Genomic DNA, 24,913 nt, shown 5'->3' on the forward strand with positions numbered 1-24,913 from the left:
GAGGAACGTTTGATGTGACTGACGATAATGGCGCTATTCGTCGGCATCGGCATTGTACTGATGCGCCGAGATTATTGTAACGACCTTACGGTCGATGCTGTTTTAAAAAAGAGGTGAAGGGAAACTGTATTTTTTAGAATAGTTTCGTTGTATTTATGTTATACGTAAATAGTGTAAGTTCTAACATTTCTTGACGAAAAACCATGAAAAAGTGCAGTAACACACATCCGACAAATAACGCCCGGTTAATCCGTTGGACTTTTTCTTGAGTAAAACGATAACAGTAATACAGTAAACAGTAAAAAGTTTCAATAGAAATGAAATTAGAAAATCTAGACTGAATTTATATTCTATCCTTCACATGGGGGCTCGTTCACTAAAGAGCAAATTATTTACAAGGAATAATTTGGAATTTAGAAAATAAAATACAAGTAGTTTATACAAAAACATTACACGCAGCTACATTTATAATGTACAATAATTATTTATTTATTGTACGTGCGTGACGCGTCCTCGCCCTACGTCTTTTCTGTTTGTGTTAGAACTACGTCTCCGTGTCGAAGAAACTGGTGATAAAATAATAACCGAATGGGAATTCATTATTATTATTTTATTAGATTCGCGTGATATTTAAATCAACGATTACACGTTACTTAAATATTATTTAGTTATGAAAGACTGTCGGTAGGTATCTCTAACGGTCGTTGCCAACCATAATTTAACAAATCTTTTAAAAACCTGCAACTTTGTACAAAATGTCATGTGTCGTATCGTATGGGTTCTTAGTTTGATTGTGTTTCAGATTTATGCCACGGTATGCGTGATATCGCAGTTCCAAGAGTATCTGGCAGGCCGGGGAACAGCAGCTTTCGACTATTCTGACAGGGTAAGCATACCATAGCATAACTTCATGTTCATGTTACACGACTGAAAGATAATAGGTACATTTAACTTCCTATCTAATACCCCCACTAAGCAATGGCGATTACACGCACACACATACACGACCACACACATACCCACCCACGACCGTGTGACGGTCGACCGATGGAACTGAAAATAATTAAAAAACCGTAAAATATTTCATAAATTTTCCGAGAGGAGACACTTGGATTCAGGATATCATCTATGTATAGACAGACGTTATGTCCTTGAATGTGTTAATCCTCTACCCAGAATCGTTCTTTTTTTGACATTTTCAAACATTACTTTTTGTGAACTATGTACTAAATAAATTATTATGGAAATTGGAATATCTGTTTTCCTGACGAGTTCTTATTGTAATACTTTTGGAGTATTATTTAATACCTATCTTTATTATACTATTAAGTCAAGAATTTCACTATAAAAATAACATCCTTCTACAAATATAAAGTGATGTGTTAATTGACAACTCATGTGACGTCATTGTAATCATTATATTCATGAGATTATAATAGATGAGTACGTAAGGGCCCAATATGTAAGGGTATCGGAATATTATGTGGACTTAGCTCACGACTCGCCATAGCTGGTGTAGTCAGTAATACAGCAATCGCATAATGAACTAAGTAAGTTCCCTCGTTTCACCGAGTTTTATGAGACCAACGTGATTTAGACAGTGAGGTGGTAAGTCGTCCGTGTATTTAAGTATATGAGATTATACAACATTGAATTTTTTTTTATACTTCTACGAAATTTGCAGATTGTTTCTATGTCTCTGATTTGTCACTACTCTGCACACTCGACAAAATTCGAATTTTGTTGTTGAGTCTATTTCTGTGTTGGCTTGGCTTGACGTTGCGGCTGTCAACGCTGCGTTCGCAAGGCTAGTGAGAAAAATCGCACGTGACATTCGATAGATGGCGCGCTAAAGTTGAGTCAGAAGCCCAAGGTCATTCGCTTCGTATATCGCCTTAAATTAATTTAACAGCGTTCTCCCAAAAGTTTGGTGATTGGCGCCCTAAGGTTTCATTCCGCAAACCTAATTTCGCTTAACTCGTCAAGGCTGTCCACCGTTACATGATTAATTTTGTAACTTCATGAGCATGACACAGCAACCATATGCCATTCACATACCTACTAAATATAAAGCACATAGCTAATATCAAAACGATACTTATAAGTAATAGAACTTTGTTTCATTAAGAAAACACATTCCACCGAATATACGTGCTTACCGTGCTTACCATGGCATACGACCACGGCTATCTCCTAAACATCACTATTCAGAGAATAGAAGAGAATATTTTCTTGTTTCATACTTTTTAGAGCGTGATTTTTCCGTAGTCGGGTTTTAGTTTTCAAACTTATATTTCCTTAAACTTATATTTTGGGTTCTTATTTATTAAGATATAACAAAAAACGTTAAACTTTTTGTGGTCATTGATCTGGCTAAACTACATCATGATGTGGCAAATGAATAATATTCTATTTCATGAAATATGACCATTTCATGAAATGGTTAAACACATCATGAAATGATCACTTCTAAGATCTAGTCACGACATACATATACATAGCTGTCAAATACATAACCCCCATTTTTGTTTCGCCGCAATCGGGTAAAAATAATTAAATTTTAATTTTCCCTATTCTCGATAGATTAAGTTTATATCTGCCGTAGGTATCGACATTGTTAGACATTGTTAAAATGTATGAGTAAGTACCTATTTGTATTAAAGTGCGTATTTTAAGATTACACATACCTACATTATCTATTGTTTTTTGGTTTATAAATGTGTAAGGTGGCCTAATTTCGTCTACAAATAAACTCCAAAACTAATTTATGTATAGGTGCCTTCCTTGGTTTTGTCTGAGCCTTCCTAATTACAACACTGCTGTCTCTCATCCTCCCGCCTTTTACTTTTGTCGCGTCGTCACATATAGACAGATTGAAAGAGTGTCACGAGTAAAAGGTTTCCATGATATTTATGTAAGTAAGTAATTATTGGATCTTGACTCATCTAAATTAAGTAAATTATTGATGTGTTACATAAAAAATATTGTTGTCTTTTATGATGTGTATTTATTACCTACATTTTGCTATTTGCTTAGTCCATTAAAAGCTAGTGACCCGTGACGTAGATACGGGCGGACAGACAGACGAACGGTTTACGTTACGTCGCTATAATAAGGCCCTGTTTGGCCTTCGGATATGGAATCCAAAAAAATACGATAAGTCGATAAGTACGGTAATCAGTTCCCGTAAAAATCGCTATCATTCAAAACAATTCTCCATGATACCTACCTACTTTATTAGTTGCAGCAAATTAAACTTTATCAAAAAATCTCATTGATGTATGATTCAAACGGAGTTTTATGATAATTAGGGATAAGTACTTCTTATTTAAAAAGGGTAAAATGTGGATTGAAATCTTGTGTGTACTACTTATTTATTTTTTACATCATGTTCATTAAAAGTAATTTAATATTTTTGCTAATATTATCCAATTTCAAACATGACATATGATTAGCACTTAGTTTACTTGATTATAAATCGAGTTTATTTCATTTTTGACGGCGCTGACGCCATTTCGCTTTTCTTTGTAACGCAGTGAAAATACCTACATTAAAACTTGCAACAACACAGAGGAACAGAGGATCAAAGAAGCATTCGCTTTAACGCAACGCTTCAGTTTAACTTGAAAATGTCCATTATATTCTTGAAAATTCCATGATAGACATAAACGAAACACATTGTTTTAAGTTTCCGCGGTTATTATCATAATTAAAGTACATAATAACGGGTTCTTACCGCGTTTTTGTCTCATATCCCCATTTAAGCGCGGTAAGAACTCGTTATTACGAGCTTTAATTATGATAAACGAAACACGTAATATTTCGTTAGGACAATTTTCATTTTTAGAATTGTTTTTCCAGCGTTACAGCAAAAGCGGTTGCTCGTGGCTGAACTTTTGTGTGAAGTTAAAACTTACACACATGAAATTTTGTGTGAAGTCAAAACTTCACACAAAATTTTAGTTGCTAGTCCCATATTTTTCACAACGATGATGGGACAGTATTTATGCAATATTACTCTCTTTTTAGATCGATTCGAATGCTCTACATCAGGCCTTTATTTGTGCCTAGCCAAAATTTCAGAAAAACTTGCAAAAAATGTGCAACCGGAATTACGTAAAGAGGCACTTTCAAAACTTCTAGCCAAGAAGCATTCCTAGGTCTAGTCAAAAAATATTCAATTAATAGCATGTAATAAGTAACTTGTCAGTTAGCGGCGGTCCAGTATACGGCGACGGCGCAGCACACTACCACCACCAGCTCAGCCCCCAGCGGCCGGCGGCGCTCTGCTGGCAAGTCCATGCCGAGCCGATGTGACCCTGAGGAGTTCTCCGAAGCGCCCACCAAAGCTATTAGTAAGTACACACTAGGTGTATCTTTAATGTTGTACGTGGAAAAATGTTTCTGAAAGTATACCTACTAAAACCCAGCGACAGCCTTCCTCAGCAGTTGCGGTGACCTAAGGCCGTATTAGCGGCATCCAGAAGAAAGTATATCTCACTACCATTACAATTTACTTATAACCAATTCCCATAGAAAAACAAGATAGGTACGTCACCACACGACACTCTAGACTAATTTTGCAGCCACAAAACATAGGTACTAATATCACTTATTATCTCTGTTTGTCTGTCTTTGTTACCTTTACACCCTAAACCTGTTAGACAGATTTGAATGTAGATAGCCACATCAATAGATCCCAAACGAGATAAAGATACCTACCATCCAGTTACGTGCACGGTGCGTATGTTAAACGTAGGGTACATGTGAACGATCACGCGGAAAACGGCCAGTGAAACTGCTGCATCCTATAGATATCTAAACGATACCTTTATCATAATATGTTACTTATCTCATTTATTCTAGTGCCAGTAATAATCCCTTTACATCTTCAACATTCCACCGATCGGAATGCCTTTTCATTGCTTGAAATTGGTGTCTATGAATCCATATCAATCGTAAAACTTATAGGATATAGGATGCTTATTCCTAGATAATCATAGAAGGCCACCTAAGGATCACGTCGCATCTTAATTGATAGATATGTTATAGGTAGAAATAAGGCTATCGCTCTCCAATGCATTTTACTTAAGACATGTTCTGCCTGGCAACAGTGACTGAAAGTTGTATGTACTTAGATATAATGCTAACATGATTAATTGTGGCTCTACTTTTTATTTTAAGTATACCTACACTTAACAACGTTTTTCAAACCAAAACGTTGATTCGACGCGTAAACAAATATGCGTTTGTAGAAAAATATGTTTGTCTTCGTATTGAACCGATTTGATTTAATAAAGTTTTTTTTTCTTTTTTTCACTTATTATTTTTTCTTAGCAAGTTTCATCTTTCTGTCGCATCATTTGTCTTGATATTTACCGCTTACAGCATTAAAACTTAGTCTCAACACTTAATCTCAGCTGCATCTCAGTAAAAAAATGTTTTCACCTCGCTAAGCTTGAAAAGAGTGTAAAAACTGTGAGCGCATTTTACTCTCTTGGCACAATAAACATAAACTCACGCCTGTAATCCCGAATAGGATGGGCATAGCCACAAGTAAAGAAGCCAACTTGCAGCCACTGATAACGAAGTCTATGAATATGACGAACAAAGACACAAATAAACACATAAAGAGACAAAGGAAAAGTGGCTATTTTATATGATAATTATATATTTTACTTTGAAAGAACAATGTCTAAAATAAAATACTTTTAAATAAAGAATTCATTTAATATCACTTACCTACCATATCACTCACTCAAAAGCTTGCAGCAGTCTATTAATCAGATTTAATTCTAGACTGCTTCGCTAGTTCGACATTTAAACTCGGTACTTGCGCGTAAAACATGACTTTCGTCTCTCGTTGAACATATAACTATTGTACACGCTATTTAGTTTACTGATATTAAAAAAAATCGAAAAAGTAATCAAAATCTACGTAATGTTATTTCAGTTCTCTTGCGGTTTTATATTGTTACTTATTTATGTGACACGATCTCCTAAATAAGTAATATAAAAACAAATAACTAGGTCAAGCTATTCAAACCTTATTATCTAGGATAAATATACCCATCAAACAAAAGTTACCTTTGGTACATAAGTAGCTGTCAATCGGAATACGTACCAGCCGTAAGCAATCGACAGAAAGTAATAATCGGTTTATTTGAACATACTTTGAAGCGTTATTCTTTACGTATATATAGCTACTAGGAATCCAAACAAATAATAAAGTACTGACCGTATAAATATAAGGAGCAATAACGACTATAACTCCGTAATCGTATTACTTATCTGTCAATTTTCTTTGTAATATTATATTTCTAGACAGACGGAACCAGCAGGATGACAGATCCATAATAACTTACCTATAGATTTCGTATTTTTCTTACTCTTTTATTCTGATCAAAGTTTTCCTATAATAGATAGATACAGTTAATATTCCTGCCGATATCAATGTAGGTACAAAAGAGAGATTTTTAAGCAAAAAAATTAAAGGTAGGTAAGTACTTACTTACAAGTACTTAGGTACTTTTAAAGAGTGTATAAATACTTATGATATCACTTTTACTTTTGATTTTTTTATTCTTATAAGAATTAGGAACTTCTTACTTCTTCTTCTTATATAGTTTCTTCTTTCTTATTCTGGGTTCTATTTTTCATTTATACCTACCAAAACCGAACCGGTGAAAATTGGCCAAACAAATAATCATAATCATCATAATCATCATTTATTGGTAAAAATATTACACGTCAATATAAAAAATAAAAAATTCTTAGTAATTAGGTAACTTATACCTATAGTAACATAGTTCAAACCATTTTAAAGAAACATTAAAAAAAAATGAACTACTTAAATACAATTATTATATTAAATACAATTACATTTATTGTTGTGTCATGAATACATTAAATATTACTTTTTAAAATTAACAAACTCATCGTACGAGTAAAATAGGGAGCGCTAAGGGCTCTTACACACACAAAATTGCCGGATCTGATTTGGATGCCATTGCATACGTAATAAATAATACTTATCTACACATTTACACGATTTCAATTATCTACCTACAGTTTACAGCTATTCCAAGAATACCTTTTATTATTGGATTTTGTGGTGATAAATATCTTTAAAACTTTTAAACACCTTTTTTTTTTATAAAAAGTAAGTAAGTAAATAGACACTTTGTTTGGCCATGTTTATATTGCGAACAATTAAAAATTTGCATCCTATGACTTTATGCTGACATGGAAATAACTTTTCTCGTAAAACTCATTTCGCGTAACAGCGCTTTCATGTTTTCAAGATAACAACGACATTTTTATATGATATTCCTCAGGTTATTTCATTATGTTTTAAGTACACTGGTATACCGTTTCATTTATGTGTTATGACAATTATTTGGCAATGTTGTAAAGGAGAGACGGAGCCCGGCTTAGGATACAAAGGCTTTTCAAAGGTTTACCACGTCATTTGTCACTCCTAAAATAGAAATGAATCCTCGCTTAGGAAGCTGAATTTGCTATGAGGAAAAATACTTAAATACGAGTAAGTAGGAATATTCATACCACTTTGTCAAGGTATTTTTTAAAAATAAACTTTTAGATACTTATTTGTTATAATAATTATTATAGAACACATAGGTAACATATAGGGCGTATCCGGAGTTAACTCTCGAGTCTCGACTGCCTGAGATGGCTGAAATGGTGTATTATGCTAATGAATATAAAGTGTCCTTGTGTATGGGAAGTAATTGCGGCGGCTGCTGACGTGGGTCGACCCGATGCGATTAAGTGCGGTAGACTTTATATGGCAGTTTTCCATTTAACAAATTACATATTATTATCCTTTAAATTCTGTGAACAAAGTGTGATTGGCGACTTCTCTGGATACCGTGATAAATTTTCTAAAAAAGGACGAAGTATAAAATAATGGAAAGAAAAAGCTCGCGATATTAGTTAAGTAAGTGGCACTCATATCTTCGTGGATAACCCTCCACGTTCCGTAATGCGTGCGTTGAGATATAACTTTGTCTCTTCTAGTCCTTCATTAACAGCTTTAGACGAGGAGCCTTAGTGTACTTTAGATGAGCTGCTGACGTAGCATTTTCTCTTAAGTATCAGAAAGAAAAGCCAACTTGCACAGTAATTACCCCTGGTAGAAAAATAACGGTGTTTTTTTCTGAAATGATTGCATTCACCAGCGCAACAAAGAAAAATAAGGAAGGAAATGTAACAAACAATATTACTTAAATCCCTGGCAAAGAATTAGACATAGAATTATTTTTATAAAAATGTTGTATTGACATTTCATGTCTGACTGACTACGCAGTGGGTAAAGGATTATGAATTGTTATTCAGTTTTTTAATATGTTTATGGAGCCTATTAGGATCACAGAAACAACTGTCACATGTTTAGATAATGTTTTTTGCAATTGTGATTTCCAAGATTGACAAGAACAATATCCTTAATTGTTTTAGGCCAGAATTCACAGTGGTCGGCTGGTCAGTTTTCCAGTACTTGAAAATGATCAGAGAATTCAATTTAGTACTCGACCCATCATTGATACTCGTATAGAAAAATATAGAAATAGCCTTATTAGCAACTTACCTTGTCCAAACTTTGATACAGACAATCCTGACGATTTTTACAGGGATGTCTCCACTATTATCCATAACGAATTTGAAAATAATTTTCCTCAAACGGTAGTTACCAACAGTCAATCATTCAAGTTCAGTGACTGGGCTACTGTAGGCATTCGCAAAAGTATTATTATCTATATTAGGAAAAAGCGTGTACATGCGCTATTAGTTTCAAAAGCTACGTCAAAAATTATTCTAAAATATTTCGAAGAGTGTGTCATATAGCCAATCGGGTACATATTAGTAGTAAAATGAAGACCGCGGATAATAAAATAAAGGTAAATTGGTATCTAAGTAATAAATAGTGAAACAAAGGCTTCGAAACCGCGTGACTTAAAATTACTAAAACGAGATAAAGATGTAAGTAGCTGAAGTTTTTGAGAAGTTGTTTATCAACATACCAAAATGGTTTATGAAAAACTATTTTTTGTCCTCAGCGTCTGTGCTGTCTAAGCCTAGTCGTTCGGCGGTGAAGAAACACGTGCAGTTCCCCGACGAACAGAGTTGCATCGAGGAAGCTGTGGAGCCTCCAGCGCGGGTCACACCTGACGAAAAATCTGGTAAGTGAGCAATATGCATAAGATCGCACGGCTATTTCCACAGAGCCGTACGAAAATGGTAAAAAGGAACCCCTGTGACAGTAACTTCGTCGTGTCAATGAGCTTTTGCCATCTGCCTCCTTTGACTCTTCCGAGGTTAGGAAAAAAACAACTGATTTTTTTACATGTGACACAGAATTGGGCAAGGATTACAGGAACCCTAACTACGTCTACTTTTCGTAAAAAGGGCTGAAAGGCAGGATCAAATTTACTACACTTGTTCGGTCTTTTTAGAAGTTCAGTAAGTAGGTCTACTTTAATTTGAACAAACAACGACGACTTCTAAGTAGGTATAGTCCATAAATTAAAACAAATTCCCCACTCAAGGTCATTGATTCCCTTTCAACAAGAAGTTACTATGAAACTAAGTGCATAAGTCAGCAGTACTCATAGACTGAACAAAGGAAGAAGGAACTAACTATTCAAGATAGACGTTTATTTACATAGATTCTCTGAACTGGTTTTGATAGGTACCTATTTAAACTTAAGAACTTTAGACTGAATTATAAATTGTCCTTTCCCAAGTACAATTGGAATGAGGGACTTTCCAGGCTACGTTCTCCAAACAAATAGAGATGGCGCTGTTTAGATTTAACGTGATAGTTACCTATTTTATAATGTAATAGCAAAGGCATTATAAAAGTAGCTATCAATCCACCACTTGGGTAGACTTTTTTATTGTATTTTTTTCGTCCTTCCACCTTAACTCACTCACTCTCACATTGACACACTCTTTTCACTCTTTTTTCGGTATTTTCTGACGTTTTTCCGAATGTAATCTTAGTAAATAATTTTAAAAGACCCTGCTTTTGACCCTGTTTACTCTTTATTTAAATCGATATATTATGTTAGGTACGCGCTCTATGTAAAGAATAACTCGATGGATTTTATGCAATATTAAACCATGGCCTATGTATTTTTTTTAGGTGTATGTAATGAATCACATACATTGTAGCTTGATATATGGATCAGATACGTATAGAATTATGTTGCTTTTCTTTATTTTGATCACAATAATAATGGGTGGAAGATGTGTTGTATTGCCTGGGTGTAATAATAACAAGGGCCATCATTTATACCTAAAAATAAAGATAAAAGAAATCTGCACAGTGCCATCTGTATTATTATTGGGGTACGTCGCCTGTAAATTCCCTGATTACTTATACCGAAAGACAAATATTTTAGTTTTTCATTTCCGTTTCGGGCACAGCATTAGTAGAAACGTATCCATAGGCAGTAGCCTACCCGTCATCTGTGCCTGTCATCTTACTAGATGTTCTGATAAATTATGAGCGTTCGTACTTAATTTGAATAATGCGTCGATAAATATTAATTTTATCTTGTGACCATTTAAAAGATAATCTTAATAAGATGCCTACGAATGTACGAGTAAATAATCTGTCAGCGACAGAGTTCTTGTCTGCTACTAACTTAGGTATTTGTTCGCTGCGTACCTATAATACTTTTACGAAGTAGGTACCTACATTAAATAGTAAATACCTACTACATAGTACCAAATACCGATAATTAATCGGGGCCGTCAAGGCTTACTTTCGATGTCTTTACTTTGTCATTTATCTCGTCTCTCGTCATAAGTAAATGTATAGGATAAACGTCATTTCATAAGATTACTATTGACGGCGACGCCGATTGAATATCGTGCGAGGGGTTTGAGCCACAATGTTTGTTATTATTTTCTTTGTACATAATTCAATTGCTGGGATTACGTAAGTACAGTCGGTGACCAAAATAGCTTAATTCCCTTTGTGTGAATAGGCAGCTTGTCAATAACATAGGTAGGTACTTAGACGCTTGCCCATTCAAATGAAGTAAACATTGGGCTAAGTTAAATTAACAATTTGTTTTAGTCACAGTAATGTATTCCAAAGTTAGAGATTGCCCAAACTGTACCAACCCGTCACACACATGAATAAATTCAAATACAGTAAACTTAGTTTTATATGTGAAAGTTACAAAAGCAGTTACACTTATTTGAAAGTTGTACATCGTGCTCGGATTTTATATTTCAAAGCTGTTCTGTTTCTGCCAAAAACTTTGTTATCATATCACACACATAACACACAATGGTTAGCAATTACGAATACAAAAAGAGATTAAAGTTGGAATACTATGAATAAAATCAACGGGTTTAAATAGGTACCTATATTTGCACCGATTTTAATGATAATAGGTAAGATTATTGTAGTTAAGCATATTCGATCATATCGAATTGCAGCAGTCAAAGTTAATAAGGTACCGACATATAACAAGGTGTACCTTTTACTCCATAATTATGATTAATTTCATTGTGATCGTAACTAACGCATAGGCTGTTTTAGCTTATCTTGTTTTCCAGGATAGGTATTAAAGTACTTACTTATAATTTTTTTGCAATAGCGCTAACGAACCGTAGTTCATTTTAGTCAATTATTTACATTTTAATTATTTCGTTAACGATAACGAAAGTGAAAACACTAGGCATTCTGTGTAACCTAACACTGGAACTACTACTGAAACAAGGTTCTATTGTCAGAGGGCCGCGTGATCAGCTCGTTGTGGATGGAGCTGGAGTCGGAGTCGCAGCCGCCCGAGCGCTGACGTCGGCGCAGCGAGCAGTTCTACCGGCCCGTGTCGCGCGCGCGTCTCGAGCGCCGCAAGATGTCCGCCGCCGGGGTGCCGCCCGCAGAAAAAACCAAGGACTCCTACTTATAAACTCACGTGAGAGAAACAAAATAGAGGTATTTTTTCAGTCGTCTCGTAAAGACTGAGTTCTCGCATGTAGCGGCTTGGTTGGAAAAAATTGTACTTATTAAGGGTTTATTCGATCAATAATGTTACGTAGTACACCCCTGGACTCCTTATACAATTGTCAGGTTAAATGCTCACGCAATTTTATTTTTTCATAGGAATTATTAAATATACCTAGTAGGTACCTACCTAATAAAGTAGACGCGATCCAGCCGTTATAATGTTCGAGGGCTCTTGGATAGTGTGGTTACGGTTAAATCACCTCTGATTTTACAATTTATAAGTTTAAAAACCTAAAAACCAATTTAAATTATATTATCCAAATTGAAAATATTTACTATTAGGTGTACATCAGGTATCACACCTAAGTATATGTACTATACTATTGCGTACCAATGTAGCCTACACAATATAATAATTTTCTTGCCAAAATACTAAGATGATTTTATGGGAAAATTCCAATATCCACAAAGCGTTCGCAACAAAAGTAATCAGGTGGTGTGAACCTTCTTGTCAAAGCCCGGATGTTCCGGATATCATGGGAACTACAATCAAGACAACTTGCCGGCTTCTGAACGGGCTAGGACAGCCCATTCAATGTGGCTATATTAAGTACGACCCTTGGTATAATTTACCTGCAATTTTCCGTGTTGATACCCAGCGTACGAGGATCAAATGGATCCGAAACTGATGAGCTGATAAGCTTTTTGAATTATAGTTAAATTAAACAATAAGTAAGTAGGTACCTACACTGTTTTTTTAGATAAAGAAGGTACTTAACGAAAATTGTTTTATTCTATATTAATTATGTTTTCCATTAAACTCTGTCATTATCATTAACAAACTTCATAGATTCCAACTTAGATATTACAAATTTTGTAAATGACAATTAAGTAACTCAACGTAATTCACACCTGAATTATAATCAGTCTTACGCGAATTCCCTAATTTTGATGAGATCACTCTGAAAAATTAATGTTTGAACATTAATCTAACTTAGTAAGTTATAAACAGTAGGTTATGAACCGTGAAATAAATATTAACTTATTTAAGCCACTAACGGACAGGTACGTCGAAGTTAGGTACCTATATAATTAGTACTTTAACGATGATACCTGTAGGTACATTGCGTTACTATTTCAATAAGTACCACATATTTAGATGTTTGTAGGTATACCTTATTAATTATTTGGCAAGGAAACATTTAACGACGGAAACAATACTGTTTAATATCAATAACGATGGACCCTATGAAAGGCAAAAATATATCAGCGTAAATATTTGTTCAAGTGGGAGGAAACAACGATCTATTTGATACCTATTTACTTGGGTCTTCAGAAGATTGATTTTATGGCTTACTCGCTAACTGCCCAAAATGTGGCTAAAGCCGTGTCTTTAGATCTATGATCTTTGCAAATGTTCAAAATATTGCCCTAATTGATGTCAAATTATTTACCTACAGACAGGCGTAACTCATGTTCGTAAGTAATCAAATATTGGGGTCGGTATCGACTTTTATAACCTACTTACCGAAAATAATAAGCAAAGTATATTTTCCTTACTCCAAGTCTGAGAGATGTATTAAAAGTCAAATAAGTTTTGGCCTTATCTGGACATTCTTTGATGTTCGATTTATATTCCAGTCGATAAGATCCTCCTGAGCCTCTCTCCAAATAAGTAAATATTTTTTCTATCAATATTTCTTGTCATAACTATGCAAGTTTTAGGGTTCTACCATGGTCTACGGACATTAACTCGGAACATCACTTCCTTAACTAGTTACACACTTAGGTACATGAATTCATCCCAAATAGGGCGGGCAGAGCCACTATTACGACCGCATCGCCGTGAGATGATTCATCGCGAAAGTTGGAATAGAAACAATTTATTTGCACTTTAGACAATATGATTTTTATTATTTGAAAGTGAATTTCTCAGTACCTCCTGCCCATTAGTCCCGAGTACGGAAAGAGTAGTCTCCGGCCAACTCGCCGTTCATCTGTAAGAACTGTCAAGGTTTCCTCAGTAGGTAGGTACTAACGTCTATTCGTCGAACAACTTTTCTTATCCATAAAAGAATTTCTTGGCTAAGGAAAATGATCAACTTTATGCTTCGAGAACTTTCACCGGTCCAGTTAGTGGCTATCTATCATGAAACTAATTGTGTAACGCTACTACTATATGATAAGTAGGTATTTATATACTTTCGTGACTTATTTTCTTTCTTTGATGTCCCATAAATAAAGAAATCGCTGTTATATGTACCTGCTTATGGTTATACTCAGGTACTATGTCAATTGTTAATATCAAATAATTATAAAAAAGGTGATTTAACTGTAACTACTGTAAAGACAGGGTACAAGAAAGCTAGTTATGTTTTGTAATATTTATTATTAGTATTAACGGTAAGTTTGTATAATATTAAACGATGTTGTTTATTTAAAAAACAAACGCATCAGTGCAGTGCCAACCTTCTTTCGTAGTAGGTAGTAGGTAGGCTTAATTCCAAAATATTGATATTTCATTACCGTATCAAATTATTTAAAAAAATGCAAGTAGACAACATTTTATAACATTAAGTAAAATATATTTCCTTTATCAGCAAAGTCAAGCGAAGACCAAAAAGTATATATACCTACCTATAAGAAAAAAAAATCCGCAAAGGCACCTAAGTAGGTTCATTTTAATACGTCGGTAATTATTTGTGATTGTTACAATAAAATGGATCTGTTGCTAAGAAAAGGCACACGTTTCGAAATACTTTCAATAATCAGTAGGTACTTTTAACAAGAAAATAAATCATACTTTACTGGAGATATACGACCCCGCGCCTTGCCCTTACATTACGTGCTCCCCACTTCTTGTGTGGGACAGGGGTACACTATGACGAGACACACACACACACCTACACACGGACGGGGTCGGCGACACGACGTGCGTGAGCGTGAGTGAAACTCGAATTCGGGTGTACAGTCATGGGCAATATCATGTACCCACTGTAGAACCCTGTCGCATTTCAAAAAAGTTAATGTGACATGGTTTCAAAGTGTATACCATATTATGTACTTATTAGTACTCGTGACCGTACTTGCAAACAGTACTGTTTTAAAAAATCTGCTCCTACTTTTTATAAAAGAGACTTTAATAATTTTATTTATGAGCAAATATATTATTACCTACTTACCCAAATGCCCATTGTAGTTAAATTTTATACAGGAATACTATCTGGCGTTGTAACTTCGATTCCAGTTAATTACCATTTGTGGATAATCAAAGTAAATATTTAAACGCCGTAATTGTGTTTTTAAGAAAAGAAACTGTACTTATTAAGTACATATTTCATCTTATTTTTTACTGTACTGTTATATAATTTCGTAAGACCCGGATTTCCAGACACAATAGTTAAACAATGGGATTTGGATTTTAAAAGGACTTTGGGCCTTACGACCATATAGGTACCTACCTCAGTACTTTTAATATAAAATTCATGTAGTGGTAATTAGAACTTGGGGAGAACGCCCTGGTGAAACTTTATTGTATTTACAAAAGTAAGTAAGTGAAAAAGCAGATACTATCTATGAAAAATATTTTATTATTTTTAAACAAATATACAGCTAAAACAAAACTAAAAATAGGTGCGGTACCTAAACGTTAAGAAATATATATGTTACCGGCCAAACCCGATTTTAGGCCAAACTAGTTTTGCCTAGGCTAAACTAGTTCATTCTATATGCGATCGGATAAACCGGTACAGACTAGGCCAAACTGGTCTGTCCTAAGGGTGATAGGAGGAACTAGTTTATCCTAGGAGGAACTAGTTGAGCCTAATAAAAATAAGTTCACTTCAGGATAAACTAGTCTGGCCTAGGAGAAACTGGTTGGGTTAGCTTCTATGAATGGGTACACGTCAAGAAAGCTAGTTAGCTTAGCCTATTTTATGCTAACAGGGAATAATAAAATACCAGAAATACTAGTTATAAAATCAAGATGTATTTATCATTTGTAATTTGTAAATTATTAATTAGATAAGATTGTATTATTAATGTTTATCATTTAGAACAAAATAAATTTCACTTATTTTTGCATGCTGTACTCTGATGGCATTTGGAATTGCAGAGCACCTTCTTTTTAAAACATAACTGTCATTCTAGTCCAGGTAAATACGGCGCCGACTTTAAACATTTCTGACTAGGAAATATTAGTATAGACTAGGCCAGACTAGTTTATCCTGAAGTGAACTTATTTTTATTAGGCTCAACTAGTTCCTCCTAGGATAAACTAGTTTCTCCTATCACCCTTAGGACAGACCAGTTTGGCCTAGTCTGTACCGGTTTATCCGATCGCACATAGGATGAACTAGTTTAGCCTAGGCAAAACTAGTTTGGCCTAAAATCGGGTTTGGCCGGTAACATATACATAATTCTACCATAAGTAATTAATATCTAACCTAACACCCAAATGATAAATGTTAATTATTTATTGTAAGGTATGTTTTGTTTAATTGAATTTAGGCGTCACGTGACGTCCAAAAAGTGAGCTTAAACTTGGGAACCAAGTAGTCAAAGGAAAAATACTGGGTACCTATTTAATCTCACGACATATTTATGTGTTCCATCTTTTACCTGCTTACCAACCATCATAATAGCCACTCCGTATTTTAATATAGCAAAAACAAGTAGGTACCTACTTATCAGTATTTAGCAGTACGTTGTTTGTCTGCGTTAATTATGTGCCCCTACTCCGTGTCTGAAGTCATAGATGTAGATCTCTGATGAATAACTGTTGTTAAATAAACTGTGTCTATATTAATATGTTGGTTTTATTTTAAATCTATGTATAAAGATTCAAACGAAAGATGAAAGAGCGCCACCATCAATGGTTCCCTTCGAGCACAGAACAAAGACGGTTCATCATTTTGCTGTCTTTGTAAGCATAAGTAAGCCCTTTCTCAAATTACTTTGAAAAGCTATCACTTTTTGTCAAACAAAAATATTTTCCAATAAAAATATATAAGTAGATGCTGCTGTTGCAAATAGGTAGGTAAGTATTAAGGAAAACTTACAACAAGGGATGAACATCTTACGTAAGTAAATATCTTTAGTATAGGCTTGGGATTTTCATTTGACTTGCGAATACAGCTACTAAAATAGCATTGGGTTCTCCGAGTATACTTACCCATTGTGCAAAGAATCCCAGGTTTATAGGTATGAAGTATGTAGGTACATCTAAGTAGGTAATTTACTTAGATATTATTACATCGTCATCGTGATCTTTAATAGGATGGATAGAGCCAAAAGTAATCGAAGACAGCTTGCAAACACTAGACCAGCTGAGAAGTAATTCATATCTAGGTACTTATAAAAAGGAATCTAAGGAAACGAATAAAAAAGTGGACATCTGAGAAACATTATAGAGCGTGGGCGCTATTTGATTGATATCAATTTGGAAACATCTTGCGGGCTGGCTGATATCGTCCCCTATATATTCAAGTTATTAGATAGTTCCTTAGACATTCGTGGATCAGCGTTTCTGCATACTGTGGTAGTAATATGGAATTTGTTTAAATACCTAGGTAAGTAAGTATATAATGTATTTTATATTTAAAACCAAGTCTATTCTTTCTTTTATTTTTATTTATTTACACTTTTTGTCGCCCAAATAACTGAATATACTAAAAATCGACTAAGTAATTATCTGTTGCCTGCAAAGCAAAACTAGGTATGATCAAAATTTAAATTTAAGCTCCATTTCAGTATTACAAGCAGTTCGAATGAAATAGACTCGAGGTAAATTCCCTTGGAGATAAATTGAAAGCACATCTAGTGATCTCGGTCTCTTCCTAAATGTATTTATTCCACTCTTATATTTTTAAATGTAGGAATCTAAACAGAGGCTTGGCTAGGATTTTAGATTGAACGGAGCTTACTTGACAGGTGGCTACTTGACTGTAAAATGTCGCATATAGCAGTTTATCATATAACGATAATTATCCAATATTTCTCTTTTTTTTATTAAGAACCTTTTTAAATATTTTATTTTTACAAAATAACAGTACGTTTTTTATCTGTGTGTGTGTTAAACCCGAAACACGGGCGGCCATGATTGAGGTTCGTGTGACGTCACTTTTTTTTTTTTTTGTTTTGTTTTTCCCCGAAGGGTAAGGCAAAGGGAACTATGCCCATACAGCCATGTCTTACGTATTTTTTTTTTTTTTGATGATTAATGAAATGATGAAAGGTGATGAATGATGATGATGAAACCTAAGCCCCCACCCTCGGAGTAGACTCCTACTCCGAACCCCAAACGAATTAACTCAAAAGTCCGCATAAACTTTTGAGTTATGAAGCGGCTTCCCGGCACGAAGCGAAAATAGGCAGATACACTTTGTTCATTGAATACTCCAATATAATAACACTCGCGAATGTCTTCTGACTAACTTAATGCGATCATTAACCACAAAACACCACTTCGTATTAATTATTTAGATTACTCAATGAAGAAAGCAACTGTCCCGTTCCCTTTTCCCGCCGAAAAGCCGTGTGACGTCACATTTAAATGAAAAAAAAACCTGTCAGGTTTCAGATGATAGGTACACTGTTTGTCAGTTTCTTCGTTTGGTAAATTGTGACGTCACTGGGCAAAATGAAATGTGACCAACCGTTTTCGGCCGAAATTTTAAAGAATTGACAACATTTCATTTTTACTAAGGTGCCTTAAATCGAAAACCATTTCGAGATATTTCTATGATTTACACAAAACACATTTTTTCAGATTTTTTAATTCAGTAATAATAGAAATATATTGAAAAATCCACGAGGTCAGAAGAGGAAGGCATAATAAGTTCAGACCTTTACATAAAAATTATAAAAAAAGTAAATGTCATACATAACATGACACTTTGTTTGCGACTTGTTTTAAATACGCATGCAAAGGTACATTACATTATACTGCCTTTATTCTATCAATGGCAGAATCCAATTTTCAAAAAATATTTTTTGTAACTTCTAGTGGAAAAATCTTGAAAAGAAAAAACACGTGTCTTCTATTTAAACAAGTACTTTCGAAATAGCACAAAAAAACCACGGCTTAAAAATTTGAAATGTTGTCAATTGAAGAAAAATGCACTTTTTCTATTATATAAAGCTTTTTCGAGAAAATAAAATATTCTAAAAGGTATAAAATTTAATAAGCAATTGTAATTTTTAAAATACATATCCGAAAATTGTCAAGTAGCCAATTGTACAGTACTAAAAATGTACGCCAATAGACTCGACCAAAAAGCTTTTTGAGGTTTCCTCTCTGGATACGATACTGTAGTTTAAAATAAGCACGTCCTCTTTACTGACTGTAAAAGTAGCGAACTTTTAAAATGTAAGTATCAATTTATTATTGAGCTTCCATGGTGAATAACATTTAATCGTAGCCCAATTATAGTCCACCAATGAGTTTTATTCTGTTTGTTAAAGAAAATAATTGCGTTATTATTTAGAAATAATTAATTACAGGTGGGTTAAAATTGCCTCTGTGGTCTAGTGGTAAGAGCGTTGGTTAAGCTCACGATCTGGAGGTCCGGGTTCGATTCCCGATGGGGACATCGCGAAATCACTTTGTGAGACTGTCCTTTGTTTGCTAAGGAATCATTTGATTGTCTGAAAAAATAAGTTGATTCCGTGCTTCGGAGGGCACGTTAAGCCGTTGTTCCCGGCTATTAGCCGTAAAAATACCTCTTCCAACCCGCAGTGATGCAGCGTGGTGGAGTATGCTCCATACCCCCTCCGGTTATTACATAGGTTATTTATGGGTTAAAATTGCCACGTTGAAGCAATTCATCTAAGACAGCAATATTACAATTTGACATTTGTTTGCATTGCGTAAGTACTTACTTTTATATATGCACAAATGTCAAAATGCAACATTGCTTTCTTAGATGAATTGCTTCGATGTGGCCATTTTAACCCTCCAGTTCAGCTTAATATGTAGCTGGACACTGCGCTAGAGATGTCCCAGGGTCGGCTCTGCACACCACAGCCATGCACCCATCAGCGATCTCTAAATATTTTTAACACCAGTTTTTCATTTGTATTCAGCATAAGACGTCACGAACGGTGTGTTCACAGGTAAGGTATATTATTGGCAATAATTTAATTTATTGCTTTGTTATCTATATTCAACTCAAATGTAAAATCGGAAGTGTCAAGGATGACCAAAAATTTGGAATGTATCCCTGATACAAATCACGACGACGTGACGTACCTGTCGATGAAAAACTCTTATCATGACTAACATAATCGTGGCGTATCTACTACGGTAAGTACCTAATTTATTAGATATAGAGAGGCAACAGACTGATTACCGGTTGAATCAACACACAACAGTAGAAAGAGACACCGGTAGAACTGACATTGAGTAAGAATAAGAAAAAAAAAATGACAATGAAAAAAATGAAAGATGAAAAAGATGTTATGTTTTGCAAATGTAATATTTTAAGGATATAATAATATGAGAACGAAGGCCAATTTTGTCCTAGGGACGTCAGTTCTATAGAACAAATGGAAACTACTCCTGACATTGTATAAACTAGAACCCAGCACTCATGTATCATATTGTTTATCTTATTCTTATCTTTCGGGTCGACTTTGTTGATTCCCAGATAATTCTAAATCTACCAATTCGACTACGGCAATACAGAATATAAAGAAGCTATCCTGTATAGGTATGTTCGAGCTAATCTATTTAAAAGTAACTTAAGGTACAAAATGTTAGGTCGCGGTGGAGGTCAAGTAGTAATTATACATTAGTATGATGGGTACGGGTATCCTAACTCATAACCCTAATACATACTTATAGACATTTACAGCCTATATACGATATAGAATTGCTGTTTCCATTTACGACTGAAAACACTAAGTCTAAGGAAAGGATTAAAACCACAAACGTGTTGTAAATAATGATTATATTCTTATAGTATTTTATGCAACAGTTGTATAAGAAGGGTCAAAAAATGCGAGTGGCGTGAGTTGCGATGTGAGCCTTGGCGAACATCGCAATAAGAGACGCCACAAGCATTTTTTGACCTAGTTATACAACGTTGCATACAATACTTTTTCTACGACGACGTAATTTTAAATGAAACAAAAATTATACAAAGAAAAATTTTATTTATAAAAATGAAGATGTAAATTTTGAATGGTATGGGAAAATGGCGGCAAATGTATACTTTTTTTTTATAGTATATCTATGGCACCAAACAAAGTAAAGGTGCCAGTTTCCAGGTCAAAAAAAAAAAAAACAACAACAATGCTTTTTTGGCGACATTATAGTACAGTTACTTTGTAAACAATGCTTTTATAGGCCATAGAGCGTACACTTTTTCAAAGAGTTTAATTATGTATGTACTTATATTAGACTTTTTGGTTATTTAAATGCCAGATTAAAGTAGAGGAGTAGAAAAAATTATAATGGATACACTCATTAACGAAATTCGGTTTTATTAAGATCCCGTTACAGATTTAGATGATGAACATGACTGTTCCAACAGAAATAATTAAATAGTGATGACGATACGATCAAATTAATAATGTTAATTATTATAGTAATTTTTCACATAGAATATTTCATCATACACAATTTTATACATAAAATATATTATATCATACTTTAAATATAATAATATTTAGATCTATTCTATATTATAGTGTGCATTATAAGACTAAGCACAAATGTAATAAGAAATTGAAAATTATGTTACCAATTACAATTACGTTTAACATCAAACACTACTTAATGTAAGTACTTGTTCGAGATGAATTGATTAAATAAGTCATCTATGAGAATTTCCTGTTACCGCTAGTTAACACAATTATTATTAAATTTGTGCGAAGCCCTTACGTTATATTGTATGATTCAATACTAAGTAACATTATAATCTTTAAGATTATTCATTTAAATTGTTGTTAATACCCATTAAAAAAAAGAATGGTGGCCTTATGTTAAAAGAACCACTGTTCGTATATTCTCAATTTTTAAAATATATATTTGAGGCAAAAATTTGCCGAAGTAACACAAAATTTATGTCTCGATAATAATAATATATTTAGGATGTATTATTCATCAGCACTAAAGAAATAGCGACTCTAAAGAACTACCTTCTAAGATTTTTCCGCAGTTTTAATCAAATAATGATTATCAAAAAAGTTATATATTAACGACTTAAGCATACCCTTCTTTTGATAATAACTTTATCATGTTATCTGTATTAATAACAAAGCCGTTAAAGACTCGATCATGTATAACAGCCCTAACAGTGCAAACAGAGCTATAAAAATCTATAAAACATAAAACAATGACAAACCTACTATCCCGCAAGCGAAGCATGTTCCGTCAGGATATTAAAATTATTTTGTGACGTGGTTATTTATCACTGGTTATTTAATTAGCCCAAAATGTAAATCTAAACAAAGTAAATATTGAGAAGTATTAGTTACATTAAAGCTTCTTTGTCTCAATGTCTCAATAATTTTAGAAAATAAAATAAGTCATTTTATAGCACAGCACAACGAATCACAACAATTAATGTTGGAATATCGAAATATTCGTTAACATTCGAGATTTTTATTTAATTGGAATCATTGCACTATTTTGTCTAAAAAATGGCGATGATCTAGATAGCACATCCATATTCGTCCTGATACCTAGCAACTTTAAAATTCTGCATTTTCACACAAAAACAGTCCTTGAAGATGCCAAAATCATAGCACTTTTATAAAATTCGATAAATACAGAAATATTCGGCTTATTTCTTGAACACTGCAATTAAATCACACACATTTGATGACGACGGCTAAGAGATGGAAAATACTGACATTTAATATTCAAATATCGGAAAGTTACTTTCACAATAGAAATGCTATTTACATAGCGTAGATAAGCATTAATATCACATAAACATCTAATCATTATTACTACACAGTAAGTTGCGGATTTCCAACAAAGTAATTGCATGGAATAAAGTTCTATAAGCGTTCTCTAGCAGGTGATTACATAAGTAATATGAAAGTCATAAATGTAATGTAAAAATATAGCTAATAGTCCTAAGTAACGGTTTTTTTTTAATATTTGATTTTCTATACTTCCATCAGAGAGGCCATATCTAGTATCATAAATTAGAATTTCGAGTAAATCAATCGTTCCTAACGATTCCAAAAGTAATCAATTAATAATAAATATTTGATACAGCCTAAATATCAAAATGTATTTTTAAGCTTTGAGAGTATGCGAGGTCCTGGATAGCCGACGTGAAGCGAGTGAACAAAAACAAATTCAGCAACAGCACCTATAACGGTCCATGTTAAGATCCTACGTGTTATTATGGACAGATGAATTTCACAGGCCGTATCATTTGAAACAGGACCATTTAAAAATTTACGCGTATAATTAAGCGAAACGGTATTACATCTTGCATTTCTTAGATGATGCAACAGAGTTATTATTGATACATGTTTAGTATCGCACCATCAGCGTCGTGTATATAGAAAATCGGCTACCTAGAACATCGCACTTCAAAAATCCTCGCTAGCCTATGACGTCGCTTTAGCAATTGCGAGGCAATGCGGCCGCGGACGTCGCTGTGGCTACACCGGCGGTATGGTCCACAGTACCGCCGTCTTGTCAGCTGACGTTGACAAGAAGGAAAAGTCATCCGGATGCCACCTCGCCGAGATCACCTTGTCCGGGTGACGAGCCACCGGGACGCTGGGCAGCGGGCAAGTCAGGTCGCCTAACAAAAGAACAATATACATATTATTCACAGAGTGTAAACTGATACAAAACCTGTTATATAGAAGTTTTTTTGTATTAGAAATCACCTGATGGTATCAGATGTAGTTTAAGGCACACACTCGCTTACCTAATACGTTAAGTGTACAATTTTAGTGAACTTTACAGACGCTATAGCAGATTATATACCTTGCAAATCAGTGAGCACAACTCGGCCGTCGTATCCGGCAGTGAGCAGATAGTAGGCGCCGGGAGAGAAGCGCACGCTGCGCACGTCGCCGGAGTGCGGCGTGAAGCGCTGCAACGAGCGGGAGCCGCGCACATCGTGCAGCGCGCACGACCCGTCGTCGTGCCCGCACACCAGCAGCCGCCCGCTCGGATCCACCGCAAGAGAGGCCACCGCTGAACCCTACACACACACACATCATTTTTTTTTAAAGACGAACGGACGTGTTTAACGCTAAATGTCATTTTGCCCATTAGTACACAGAGTTGTATGCAAACATATCGTTTACGACGCGGTGCAAACATACAGTTTGATAAAAAAGGTAATAAATAACCTAACGCAAGAAAACTCATCAGATTAAACAATAAGAATTGTTACTTAATAAAAAACATTGAAACTTTTAAAATAAGTACTTCCTTACCTTGCCAGGGTGTCCGGCGGGTGGAGAAATGACATTGACACAGCCGCCAGTACGTAGATCCCAGAAGCGAACCGTCTTATCCTGACTGCCAGACACGAACATAGCGCCACCCCAGTTGTACAGAGATAGTACATGCCCGGAGTGACCACTCAGAGCCTGACAAAGAAAACGATATGTTACAAATCTTTTTAAAACAAAGTAATAAAACTTTTTTGCTAGACTGGGGGACTGGGACTAAAGAAAAAACTTAGAATACGTTTAGCTGCCTCTCATTCCGAGTATGACGTAAAGTCTACATCAAATTCAAGCTTTCACATTAAACAAACATTGTCGCACCTTTTAATTAAAATAATTTAATACGGTACATGGAAATTGCGTATTAATCGTACAGAGATTTTCTTTGATAATTCGTCTACATTTTCTGGTAAACGCCCACTAATAAGCGTTGGTTCAGATCCATTGTTAACTAGATTGGCAACACGACACTCGACTAACTAACGCTAT

At 34.6% G+C, this 24,913-nt stretch overlaps 2 protein-coding genes across 4 annotated transcripts in view; one reads left to right on the top strand and one right to left on the bottom strand.

Annotated features, from left to right (window-relative positions):
* Positions 1–16,796, top strand: part of LOC126380705 (uncharacterized) — a 90,245-nt gene extending 73,449 nt beyond the window's left edge. For both annotated transcript variants that reach the window (XM_050030298.1, XM_050030297.1), the window contains 4 exons: positions 803–886; positions 4,211–4,355; positions 9,078–9,200; positions 11,773–16,796. In XM_050030298.1, coding sequence (XP_049886255.1) covers positions 803–886; positions 4,211–4,355; positions 9,078–9,200; positions 11,773–11,837 — 417 coding nt within the window. In that variant the 3' untranslated portion in view covers positions 11,838–16,796. The remainder of the gene's footprint in view (positions 1–802; positions 887–4,210; positions 4,356–9,077; positions 9,201–11,772) is intronic.
* A 4,641-nt stretch (positions 16,797–21,437) lies between these two features.
* LOC126380679 (WD repeat-containing protein 47) overlaps positions 21,438–24,913 on the bottom strand; it is a 63,916-nt gene continuing 60,440 nt past the window's right edge. For both annotated transcript variants that reach the window (XM_050030240.1, XM_050030241.1), the window contains 3 exons: positions 24,410–24,565; positions 23,952–24,171; positions 21,438–23,763 (listed from right to left, as the gene is read on the bottom strand). In XM_050030240.1, coding sequence (XP_049886197.1) covers positions 23,618–23,763; positions 23,952–24,171; positions 24,410–24,565 — 522 coding nt within the window. In that variant the 3' untranslated portion in view covers positions 21,438–23,617. The remainder of the gene's footprint in view (positions 23,764–23,951; positions 24,172–24,409; positions 24,566–24,913) is intronic.

The sequence above is a fragment of the Pectinophora gossypiella genome, chromosome Z (assembly GCF_024362695.1).
Source record: "Pectinophora gossypiella chromosome Z, ilPecGoss1.1, whole genome shotgun sequence".
Classification (NCBI taxonomy): Eukaryota; Metazoa; Arthropoda; class Insecta; order Lepidoptera; family Gelechiidae; genus Pectinophora; species Pectinophora gossypiella.